The 13,099-nt window shown below is 35.3% G+C and overlaps 1 protein-coding gene across 23 annotated transcripts in view; it reads right to left on the bottom strand.

Annotated features, from left to right (window-relative positions):
• Positions 1-9,800, bottom strand: part of SUPT20H (SPT20 homolog, SAGA complex component) — a 34,841-nt gene extending 25,041 nt beyond the window's left edge. For 14 of the 23 annotated variants that reach the window (XR_003047439.1, XR_003047441.1, XR_003047440.1 and 11 more), the window contains exons 1-7: positions 9,642-9,799; positions 7,483-7,572; positions 5,548-5,583; positions 4,861-4,919; positions 4,527-4,593; positions 2,318-2,447; positions 1,238-1,341 (exon numbers count right to left, since the gene is read on the bottom strand). Coding sequence is in view for 20 of the 23 variants with exons in the window: in XM_006915797.3 (XP_006915859.1) it covers positions 1,238-1,341; positions 2,318-2,447; positions 4,527-4,593; positions 4,861-4,919; positions 5,548-5,583; positions 7,483-7,485 (399 nt within the window). In the remaining 3 variants the exon portion in view is untranslated. Of the gene's footprint in view, positions 1-1,237; positions 1,342-2,317; positions 2,448-4,526; positions 4,594-4,860; positions 4,920-5,547; positions 5,584-7,482; positions 7,573-8,012; positions 8,189-9,379; positions 9,615-9,641 lie in introns of those variants that run through there. The other 9 variants (XM_025049529.1, XM_006915807.3, XM_006915804.3 and 6 more) reach the window with 6 other exon arrangements.
• Positions 9,801-13,099: the final 3,299 nt, after the last annotated feature.

The raw sequence follows: 13,099 nt of genomic DNA, 5'->3' as shown, positions 1-13,099 counted from the left end.
GGGAAAGAGAATAAGCAGGTGAAGACAGACAAGAAGGCAGGAGCTTTGTGTAAAGTGAGAGGACACTAGAGAACTTGAAGCACAGAACTTTTTCTGTTTTTGTTTTGTAAGCTTCATCTGGCTGTCTGTGGAGAACTAATTTCTGGGGTTTTAGAATGAAAGCAGAAGGTTCAGCAAGGCAACCATAGCAGGTCATGACCATATATATATTTTGAAGATACAGCTGACATTTGCTTATGGACTGAATGTTATAAAGGTTAAGAGTAGGGTCATCCATTAGATTTAAAAGACCAGTTTGGGAGGTAAAATAAAAAGTTCTGTTTTGTTACGTTAAAGAATCTATTATATATCCTAATAATATGTAAGTTTGGAATGGTCACTGTGAGAGATAAGCAATATATTAAATGTCATTTTAAAACTCATGAAGCTGGTTGAGATCATCCAGGGAGTGTTACTCCAAAGAATAGGGTGCCTAAGACAAAACCCCAATACCTGAACATATTTATGGGTAGAACGGAGAAGACAGAAGAGACAGTTAAAGAATTAGAGAGGAAAACCAAAAATGTGTTGTTTCAGAAGTCAAAAGAAGTGTATTTCAAGAAGGAAGAAATCATTTGCAATGAACTCTGCAAGAGACCAATTAAGATGAGGACAGAAAATTTTTTTAAGTTAGGAAATAGTACAATATGCTTGCATTGTTTAGCTAACAGAGAGAGAACAGATGATGGAAGAGAGGGAGGTTACAGTAATAAGTCACTGAAAAGGAGGAACAGAATCTATAACAGAAGTGGAGAGGATGCCTTAGGAAAAGCTTACTTCATCCATTTTAACAGGAAGCAGACAGCAAATGTGGACATGGATGTGAAGATGCTGGTGGTCTAGTGCTAGGAGAAAAAATTTCCCATGTGATAGCTTCTTTTTCCTCAGTAAAGTACATAGCATGGCTAAGGGTGAAGCAATGGGAATAAGTAGTTTCTTCATAATTTCTTGATTATAGCTACAGGGAGATTTCTAGTGGATGAGCTAATTGTCATAGCAATTTTAGAAGAATCAACTAAATCTATACATTTCAGTACATTCTAAAGGATAAATACCCCATAATAAACCAACTTTCACATAGTCACGTATGTCTCATTTCATATTCTAAGAACTGTTGAGAACATGATTAAATATCTTTTATCACAAAACAACATATAGCTGCCAAATCTAAGGACATTTAAAGAGAAAAATTTTGTACCTGAGATTTTTCTAGGAGATCAACCAAGATAGGAGGTAATTCTTCTGCATCTAAGTATTCAAGCAATTCCCCTTCTTCATAAGGCAGTCGAATGGTCTCAGAATCTTAATTTTAAAAGAATAAAGTTTGTGAAAATTATGAGGCTCACAGAAAAGCCTACATGCATAATTTAGATGACTTTTCATAAAAAAGTGAAGAGCATAAAGCCAAAAGGCTCTCTTTTTTATGTAAGTCTTTTAAATCGACCATTTTACATATTACTAAAAGACTTAATAAACTGTACAGAATTTTACAACAGAAAGGAGAAAAACATCCAACATATTATGGAAAAACATCTAGCATAACAATCAATGCAAATCACAACCAGCAGTTATAATTATCAAAATATGATAAAATTCTGACATTTGATAACTGAGAGGTACTTGAAGACTGCTTAATCTAACCTGGAAATCAGAGTGATAATTTGTACTTCATCTGAAAAGTGGTCATTCATAGAATAAAATTCTCTTGGTTTTACATTTTACAATTAATTATCAACACACAAAAAAATTCTTAACTAGGCGAGCTCCTTTTAGAACTTATTACCATATTAAACTTTTAGATGACTCTTTAGTATTTTAAAACTCTATTCACATTAATATAAGTAAAATGTTAATATATGTAAATTTTTCAAAAGGCAATAAAATCTGCTTAATTTTGAAGATTTCAGACTCTGTATATTCAAAATACAGCAGAAAAACATACCTGAAAACATTTTATGGTATCTTAAAATATTAACGGCAATAAAAAGAAAAACGACAATTATTTTAAAATTATGTTTTTTATATTTTAACTTCAAAGACCTATCTCAATCAGAATACTTCTCAAATGCATATTCAGGAAGGCTAACCACATTACGAGATAATTTCTAATATTCTAACAAAACATCATATATAGGAAAATGTGGCATTGAAGTCTTCTTTTATCAAGTCATCACTGATCTGAGGGACAGGTTAGCAGGTTAAGAAGCCACTTTTGAAAGACATCACATCCTGCCTAGCAGAAATATTTCTGTGGCTGCTGCCCTCAGGAGGTTCTTACCTGATCCATTTTTTCCCCTGAGCATCAAAGAATATCCTTCATTTCCTGGATAAAGGTTGACCACTAAACATGACAACGTCTCTTGCATAACAAGTTTCTCTAACAAGTTCACATTTCTTCTTAATTTCTGCTTTAAAAAGGGCAGAGCTCATGAAAATAATCCAGCATAAACTTAATAATGCTATCATTTAACAAAAGCAGACCTTAATTTTTTTTTTTGGTGTTCCCTCCACATTATTATCCTAACACATGGAGAAGATTCACAAACACTACAGACACCAAGTACTTGTCCAACATCTATGCAAACTTAATTTTGATATAGTACTAGGTTTTATGTAAATTAATACAGAGGCAAAAAAAACTAGTGATCTATAAAACTATGAAATATGAAATATGTACCTTTGAGTATGTAAGTAGCAAGTATTTAAAATATTAAGTAAAAACCATTAAATGTAAATATTTTCTTAAAACATGCTATATAATTAGTTTTCTTCTCATTTCTAATTTCTGTTAAGTAAAAGTCTATAAAAAAGTGAAGAATTTGGGACATTCTCTTTGGTTGTATTATCATAAATATGTATTTCTTGAATATTTTATGCCTAAATTAGATCTGAACAAGTTGGTAAGCTATTTTCTGTAAATTCAATTTAATTATTCAGAAACCACTTTGTTAAAAAAAATCCATCAGGAAAAAAAAAAATCCACCAGGAAACATAATACACATACATCAATATCCATTATTTTAGAAATGCACGATTTAAAATAAAATCCACTTACAGCTATAACAATTTCTGTCATCAAATCTTATTTGCAAAAGATGTTAGTCAAAAAACCTGTTCTGAGTATTTTATATTAAATATGTATATATAGTCATATGCAGAGAAATTATAAATTCTTGACCTATTATCATCACAGAATCAAAGACTCAAACTGAAAAAAAAAATGGCAAAACTTCATTTTGATATTAAAGAAACTATTAAAGACTAAAGTTTTGAAGTCTTTTCAAGTGCAGAAAAAAAATCTCATGATTTGACATAAGATAGAATAGTTAGATAAATTCTAACAGTATGAATACTCTTCAAGAAAACAAGTTGATTCCCATTTAGTTCTGGGGTGAGCATACAGATGAGGACAGAAAACATTTCTTAAAGAACAAGTTATTATCTCAGGCTTGTGGGCCATATGGTTTGTGCTGCAACTACTCAACTCTATTATATTGTGAAATCAGCCATAGAGAAGACATAAACCGATGGGTGTGGCTGGATCCCAATATAACTTTATTTACAAAAACATGCTGTGGGCCAGATTTGGCTGGTGGAAAATGGTTGCCAACCCCAATATAGAATCTTTTTTTATGCGTCTCTCCTAACTTCTGTCTCTTAGGGGAAGACTATGTTCATTATATTCATTATAGTGATAGTTTCATGGATGTATACACATATCAAAACTTATAAAACAGATAATTTATATGCATACAATTTATGTCAATTATACTTTAATGAAACTTATGGAAAACATACCATAAGACTTATTCATATCACAATCATTTTTCTCCTAATGTAAAGATTTCAAGGGTTAGATACTACTAGAATTCCACTACTTCTTTGCCCAAAAAGTAAATTAATAATCATTTTTATATTAAAGACATAACAAAAGCTCATAGAGCTCTTTTAGGCCCTTAAAGCCCAAGGGTACAATAAATACCAAGAAGTCAATTTCTATTAAGTTTCAACTGCCCATACCTTTATGCTAAATAAAAATGAATTAAGTTAACCGAGCCGTGAACTAATTTTTATGACCAAATTCACCTTTTTATTATCATACTGGATTTTTCTACATGCCATATAATAGCTTTAACTTTCCAGTGCAAATCATCATGAAGAAATAGGTTACTTTTCTCCTATCTTCAGTCTACAGATCATTTTTCAGGAGGGGAAAAAAGCAGAGATTATATATACTGTGGCTTCCCAAGGAGATACTGTTACTGAGTAAACACGGTTCTCCTCTCCTACCTAAGCATGGGATCTCTGTCTTCTATCAGACTAGCCAGGGCTCCAGGTCAGCTGCAGAACTGGCTAGAATCTGGCTGGAAAAGACATTGGTTCACTTCACTCACAAAAATATAAATCGGTATCTGCTTCAAATATAACTCCTTCGAATTTCTCTTCTACGTTTCAAAAGCTGTAACAACATAAAAACTTATACTTACCTTAACCTCGGGCTCTTTTTCACATTCTTCAATATATAAGTCATAAAGTTTTTGAAATACAGATTTTCTAAAATGTAATAAAGACAATATACAAAATGATATGAATAATCATAAAATGTTACTTTGATTTTCCCATAATTTTTTCCCAATTTCACAAATATTAGGGGTGAAGTGAGGTTGGACGTGATAGCTAACATCAATTCGGAAAGTTCCAATATATGCGAATTACTTGTAATATAACATTTCTAGCACAACTGCCTAGGAGAAATGGAATAAATGGTGGCTATCATCATATTTCAATGACTTTAAGATGTCATTAATTAAGTATTCATACCTTCCACCAGATAGATATTTCCTTTTAGGAGGTCTCTGTCGAGCACTTTCAATGACATACTAAAAAAGAAAAGTATTTTTAAAATAGCTTGCCTTTTGTTTAGTGTATGAATGACTGTATTAAGTATATTTAAAACATGTATTAAGGATAAAAAGGCTATTCAGGCACTCAAGTCTGATTCGTACTAAAACATACCTTTTGGAAAAACTACTTAACTTCTAAATGTTATAAACAAGTGAAATTTTAACTGCACTAAAATTCAGCACACTATTTCACTGCTACAAGCAAAATCATATAGCTCCACAACTGTGATTTCACAGGTCAGAAATATTGTTTTATGGTTGTTCAAAATGTGTACAGTGTATTTAATTTCAAGGACTGTTTTTCATCTATTTTACCCTTTAACTGAGCAATCAGAAAACTTGCCAAACAGGAAAACTTAATTTCAGAAATTCTACGTCCTTGTTCAAATAATATTTATTCCACAGTATTACTACCTGAGAATTCCAAGAAACAGATGATCCAAACATCATCTGGTATTTTTATATATTTACAGCAAAATTATTTTCATACTTGTCCTAAAATAATATCAATGTATTCCTTTGACAATCAGATAAAAATCTCTTAAACTGAGTTCTGCCAATTAAAGTCAACACTATTTCAATATGTAACTTAATCATGCCTCACCTCTGCACGGTCCAAAGCTAGTTCTAAAGCTTGTTGCTGTAAAAGTAAATAGCGTAATTGGTAATGTTAGTTATTTTCACAAAAAAATTATATACGCGTAACATTTGTAATTGTCTAAATTTAATTTTCTAAAACAGGTCTAACACATTTTCCTTTATTTCTCTCTTCCACTGTACGCTCAAGATATCTTAAAAAGAAAACAATATGGCTGTCTTGGGCACCTGATTATGACAAATTAGGTTAAGAAACGCTAAAATGGCTTTCTCTAGCCAGTGCTTCCGAGGCTAATACAGGGCCAAGGTTGCTATGGTAATGATGACCATTTTATAAACTTTTAATTTCTTCAACATTCTAAGAGCACCACTCAGGAAAATATACTGGACATCAAGTATGCAGTTAAAGTGAAGAAAAGACTAAGCTCTCCTAATCTCCGAGGAATCCTGAAAATTGAGGGTGGTGCTACTATGTTGGTACCTAACAACAACTTACATTTGTATTTTTCATTCGCAATGATAGTAATTTTTAATTCCACTGACAGGCACAGAACTTACATTTCTTTTTTTATTTACAAGGACCTAAATTTTTGTTTTACTCTGTGGACTCCAACAATTCGATCTACCAAGTTGCATGGCGTAAAAACTCCCAGCACCCACCAAAATCCCAAGAGGATAAGAGGAAGAATAAATATTGCCAGACTTTGGAAATCATGGAAAGGTTTAAGTGACCCTGCCACCCTAGTCCTAAGGATGAAGAATTCATGATTACAAAAATAGCTAGCTTTTTCAGACTGCAATTTAAGACCCACATTATCAAACATCTAAAATGTAATAAGTGAAAAAAGCCTGAAATATGCCCTCATTTCAAAAGATTCAGTTCAAATATATTCATACCAATTTATTTAAAACTCTTATAAGAAGATTCCCAGTGATACTGGTTCCCAGGATGCAAGACAAGATTCTTGAGTATAAAGCATTTTCCAGCACAAAAACAAAACTCTGGATATATACACTTAAATCTCTAAGGTTCTTTAAATATTTTGGCCATATATCCTTAAAGTTTATATTAAAAATTATAAATACAATCAAATATATGCTCTAGGACAATTTTAAATAGCCAGTCTTCTCAAGTAAATATTTCGTCTTCTGAAATCAAAATTTCAAAAGGTCTAATGAGATATACTTGCATATGTAAACACAAGCATCATTTATTCACTACCTTCTTCAAATACTTTAGAGAGAATTAGCTAATGTGGATGCAAAATATAAGGTGAGATCTAAACCCCACTGTAGACAGCTCTACTTTTCTCTAATAGGGCAGGAGTAGAGGTATGGTCCCAAAAGAAAAGGAAGATAAATGTTTTCTAGGGTTTATTGAATATGATGGTCAGTGCTCATTTATTCTCATACTGTCAAATGCTGCTGCTTCTTTAAAACATTAAAAAGTGATTTTTTCCCCCCTTTGTCTTTGATTTTTTAATGGCAAAAGTTAAATGCCCAGCCTACGTATGTTTAGTGACTGTAAGTCAGTGACAGAAATATGCCATTAGGAGGCTAACACTGATGTTACTTAAATGTTATCTGCAGTAAGCAGGTTACGTTTGTTAAAAATATTTTTGTTTCTGATCTAAATTACAAGGAACTTTAAAATGAGAAACCCACAAAACTATTTCTAGTTATATACACTCTCCTCACCAATGACTTGGACTATTGTAAATAGAATTATCTGTATAACTTGGATACGATAACTTTAACACTGAATTGAGAGATGAACCCCTATTTTGTGAATAAGATTTTGCATGTGATTAGTTAAGTAATTTCCCAGTTAGGGTAACTTGAGCAGGTTACAGAAGAATTTCTCAATCTATAATACAGATATTTTTATGGAATATGAAGGAAAAAAACATTCTAAAACACAAATATAAACATCTAAGCTTACCATTGTGGCATAAAAAGGGTCCAAAAAGAAAACTTAAGTGTGTTGATGAAGTAGGGTGAAAACCATGTCTTTAGTATCAATTTTATAGCACTGTAAAAGCAAAAACAAAACCCCCATATTAACATAAAGCTATCAAATTATTAACAAGGAAAATTATTTGAGGTATATATATTTCTAACACATTTTTTAATAATCAGTTTCTTAAAAAATATTTAACATCCAAGAGAGAAAGAACAAATGTGTTTTCATTTCTTTTCTCTAGCATTACTGTTGATGCTCTCATTGTTCCTCTGGATTATTTTAACAGCCTGCCCACTGGCCTTGGTCATCGTACAGTTCACTTTACAAATGAAGCATTTCATTATACCTGCTCATAAAATCCTCTAATGATATTCCCCCAAATGCCCCAGACTACATTTTAGAGATGCAGCTCCAGTCCCTCTCTAGCCTTTCCCCTCCTCAAAGAAATTGAATACACTCCTGAAGAACCTCATTTCTCTAACATACTGGTTCTCATCCTGGCTGCATACCTTGGGAGCTTTAAAAAGTAGAATAACTATGGCCCAGCCTCCAATGTTTCCGGTCTGGAGTAGGGATCAAGGGTCAGGATTTTTGGAACTCCCCAAGTGATTCAACGGTGCTGCCAGTGCTGAAGTTCATGCTGTCTCTGCCTCCCAGAAATGATGTACGTTTGCTGAAAGTGATGCTAAATAAAGTTTATTTTTAATCTAATTCTTTTGCTAACCCGTTGTAACCAGCTGGGCTAAAAACACATCTTCAAGTGACAGAAAATAGTATTTTCCATGTAAAATTATTTTGGTTTGCTCTTGGTGAATCCAAAGCTTAGTTTTGTCAGTTTAAATTTAAAAAGGGTGACTGTGGGGGCGTGGGGGCTAGGAGGAATAAAAGACCCAAACCAGGAATAATCATTTAAAATGATTAAGACATTAATCCTACCCTCGAAGAGCTTATATGGAATTTAATATGCGAATTCAAGGTGAAAATTTTCTAACCAGTGACTCTAAAGATGAAGATACACTACATACAAGCAAAATGTGATTGATGGCTTTAAAATTAAATCTCTTGTCACTAAATTGAAGGGAGAAGAATGCGGAAAAGGAAGCTTACTGACCTTAAATTACTTAAGTATAACAGATAAAAAACAATTACTATGTATACCACTTACAAACAAAACATTCTGACTGTATACAGAATACACTAGAAGCCTGTGAAAAAACCATTGTAGTAACCATTGTAATCACTGGTGCTTTACAGAATAAGGCACTCAGAACCAGTGAATTTTCCGATACACTAGTGGACTAGAATTCAGATCTCCATAAAAAATTTTAGATTCTTACCACTAAATCTCAAAACTTTCAGACCACTTAATCCAGCACCTGTTTTTAGATTTTTAAAAGCAAAGCATTTAAAATAAAGACCTGATTTCGCTCAGACTAATACAAATTTTCTTAACTTTCATCTAACTTCACATCATGGTCATCAACTACCGTACACTGTACTTGATTTAACTCCGAAAGCCTGGCTAGCCACTTTTTATTTCGAGTCCTCCTAGGACTTTAACGTACTGGGGGAAACGCAGCCCCCTCGGCATGCGGTGGTTACGGGATATGGCTTCCAGCGGCAACTATTCGCCGTTCATTTCGGAACTCCCGGTAACGGTGGCGAGGACCAGTAATTAACCCAATTCTAATGTCGCAACCGATTCCATATAGTTCTCAGGCCGACCTGAGTTTCTTCCAACTGCTAGAACTTTCGTTAACAACTTGGGTTTCCCTGCAAAACGCCGCCAACAGCGGAGCGAGCCGCTTCTATTCAATATGGACACCTTCCCCCCAAAGAAGCGTTACGCGAAATTCTTGCACGTTTTCGGTAATACCTGTAACTGGAACGCAAAAGACAAAACTAAAATGAAAAGCCTGGCTTAGCAGCACGGTGAGAGGCAACGAAGGTGCTCGCGGGACGGCAGCTAGCTAGGCCGGGCCTCGGTCTTTGGGGACAGCGTCTCCTTCCCGCGGGATCCAGAAGGCGGCGAAAGGCCACTCGGGAAGCTGCTCGCTGCCCTTTGACCCCGGTCGGGCTCTCGCGCGCCGGCCCCACCTGCCGCCGGCAAGCCGTTCCCACCCGCCACCGCCGCCCACCTGTGCGGGCAGCCGCCACGCTGGGGCTCCCGGCGCCGCAGGCTCGGCCAGAACGCAACGTGCGAACTCCGTTCCGCCTGCCGCTCGCTCTGCACAGCCCCTGACCGGCGACAGAGCCTGTAAAGGCGGCCGCACTTCCGTCTACGCGTTGGGCGGGGCGAGCGGCACCACTTCCGTCTGCGCGTTGGGCGGGGCGAGCGGAAGTGGTGGAGCTGGGAGGGCCGTGCAGTCGGGGGTGGGTTTTGCGGGTTTCGTCGGGACTCAGGCCCCACAGAGGGTGGAGCGGTCTTGCACCTTCCTCTGTCCGCCCTCCAGGTCCCTAACTTGCGAGGTAGGATGTGGCAGTTACTGGAGGATTAGGGTACCCTGTTTTTCTAGAGTGAAAGAAACTTGGAACTAGCTTTCTTTGTTGCCCAGCCCATCCAAATGGAAAGAGAATGACATTCCTACATTTACTCTTCCAAGCCGTGCACCCTTCGATAGTATATCAAGTACCAATGAATTTCATGTTGAAAACACATACAATAAAACCTCACTGAAGAGTTTTTAAAATTCAGAAATTGAATAACCAGCACACATTGCACTGTCCGTAATTCTACACCTTTAAACAACTTTGTTGGGTCATAAAGAATGTTACTGAGGTGAAATTCACAGAACATACAATGAACCATTTTGAAGTGTACAATTCAGTAGAGTTTAGTACATTCACGATGTGCAACCACCAACTCTAATTCCAGAACATTTTTATCACCCCCCATTAAGCAGTTACTCCTTTCTTCCTTCTCCCTGGCCCTAGCAGACGTCGATTGCTTTCAGACTCTGTGGATTTACCTAATCTGGATATTTCACCTGAATGAAACGTGATCTTTTTGTTATTTCTTTCACGCTTTCACTTAGCATAATGTTTTCCAGGTTCATCCACTTCGTGGCGAGTATCAGTACTACATTCCTTTTTATGGCTAATATTCTGATCCATTATATGTATATACCATGATTTTATCCATCCATCCATTGAAGAACATTGAGTTTGTTTCCACCTTTGGGCTGTTGTTGTGAATAGTGCAGCTGTGAATATTTCTGTGGAAGTATCTGAGTCTCTGTTTTTAATTATTTGGGGTATGTACTGTTAAAGAAAACCATAACCTGACAGTAGTTCAAGTGGTAAAAACTGTTTTTATATTATTTTGGAACTCTTGCAGTAGAGAAAGAGAGACCTTAATGTAGAATTGGGCTCAATTCCAAGTACAGCATTGGCAAGTGGAGATTTATAGCCAAGGAGCAGGATGGAGTCAGTGGATGGAAGTTTCCTAAATGGAAATACCAGAGGTAAGAGGGAAATCTGGCCAAACGTACTTTGCAAAATTCTGACTAAAAGCAGATCAGGGTGACCAGATGATCAGATTCCAAGGGTTTGGGGATGAAGAATTTGATCAGATATCAAGGATGATCAGATATCTAGGTAAGGTTTCCCTCTAAAGTGACTTGGCAGGATTCTTCCTATAACTGGTTGATGCAGGTCCCACAAGGCGTATGCTAAGGTAAAAGCCTTCAGGGCTTAGAGAAACCTGGCTAAAGTTTAGTGAAAGAGAATCTTGGTCAATACATGCCTAGGAATGGAATTATTGGGTCATATGGTAAGTCTATGCTTAAATATTTGGTGAATCAATAAACTGTTTTCCATAGTGGCTAAGATATTTTGCATGTATGGTGGTTCCAATTTCTCCACATCCTCCCCAACACTTGTGTGTGTGTGTTTAATTATGGACATCCTAGCAGGTATGAAATGGTATCTCATTGTGGTTTTGATTTGCATTTTTTTAAATGCATCTTTTCATGTCCTTGTTTGTCATTTGTATATCTTCTTTGGAGAACTGTCTATTCAAGTCCTTTGCCCATTTTTTTTGATTGTGTTGTTTGTATTCTTGTTAAGTTATGAGTTCTCTACATAGTTTAGCTAGACCCTTATCAGATATATGATTTGCAAATATTTTCTCCCATTCTTTAGATTGCCTTTTCATTTTCTTGCTAATGTCTTTTGATGCACAAACTTTAAAATTTTCGATGCTCTAATTTATTTTTTCTCTTGTGACTTTTGCTTTTGGTGTCATACTTAAGATTCCATTGGCAAATCGAAATTTGTAAGGATTGTCATAAAATAAACTCCACACATCCAGTAAAACAAAGCAGAAAGATGAGTTTATTGCTAGGGTTTCTACCTGCAAGCCTGGAATCTCAAGACTACAGGAGCAATGAGTTTCAGTTGCTCACAGACTAGTGGGTTTTTATGTAGTAAAAGTGGAAGTGTAGTAAGTGTGGAAATTATTTGGCTTTTTCAGCTTATTGGTTGCCTAGTGGTCTTCTTCCTTATTTGTATTAGGGTAGATGAGTCAAAAAAATAAGAAAGTCCAAAGATGGTATGAATAGACTTGGGATGTAGGGATTATCTGACATCCTGTGCTGATTTCTGAGAAGAAAATTCTGTAAATTCCTGAAACTTAGATAAGGCTAAGTTTCATTTTTCTTTAATGTGTGATTATTGGCCAGCTCCATTTTGTCCCCAACATAAACGACTCTATTTTAGTTTAGGTTCTAAAATGTTTACCCCTATGTTTTTTTCTAAGAGTTTTATGGTTTTAGCTCTTATATTTAAGTCATTGATCCATTTTTAGTTAATTTCTATATAAGTCGTATAGTAGGTGTTCTATTCCATTCTTTTACATTTTGTTCCAGACCATTTGTTGAAGAGATTTCTTTATCTCAATGAATGGTTTAAACTTCCTTGTCAAAAATCAGTTAGCCATAAATGTATGGATTGTTTCCAGACTGTTCTATTCTGTTGGTCTAGATGGTTATCTTATGCCAGTACCATACTGTTTTGATTATTGTAGCTTTGTAGTAAGTTTTGACATTGAGAAGTGTAAGTCTTCTAGTTGCATTCTTCTTTTCCAATATTGTTTTGGCTATTCAGGCCCTCTTGTGATTTTATATGAATTTGAGAATCAGCTTTTCCATTTACAAAAAATAATAATAATAAAAAGGCCACTGGGATTTTGATAGGGATTGCTTTGAATCAGTAGATCACTTTGACAAGTATTGGTATCTTAAAATATTAAGTCCTCTAATCCACAAGCATGATGTCTTTCTATTTATTTAGGTCTTTAATTTCATTCAGCAATGTTTTGTTTTTTTCAATGTACAAGTCTTTAATCTCCTCAGTTAAATTTATTCCTATGTATTTCTTTCTTTTTTTAAAAAAAGTTCTAAGTCTGCTTGGGTTGCTATAACAAAATATCACAGATTGGGTGCTTTAAACAACAGAAATTTCTCTCTCAGTTCTGAAAGCTGGAAAGTCCAAGATCAAGGTCCTGATTGATTTAGTTAATGGTGACAATTCTCCTCCTGCCTTTTAGACAACTGCCTTCTCACTATGTCCTCACATGTTGGGAAGGAAGAGTGAG

Source organism: Pteropus alecto, unplaced genomic scaffold (genome assembly GCF_000325575.1).
Source record: "Pteropus alecto unplaced genomic scaffold, ASM32557v1 scaffold16, whole genome shotgun sequence".
NCBI classification, from domain to species: Eukaryota; Metazoa; Chordata; class Mammalia; order Chiroptera; family Pteropodidae; genus Pteropus; species Pteropus alecto.
Note: the sequence above shows the minus strand (reverse complement) of the source record. Positions and strands in the feature narration are given on the sequence as shown.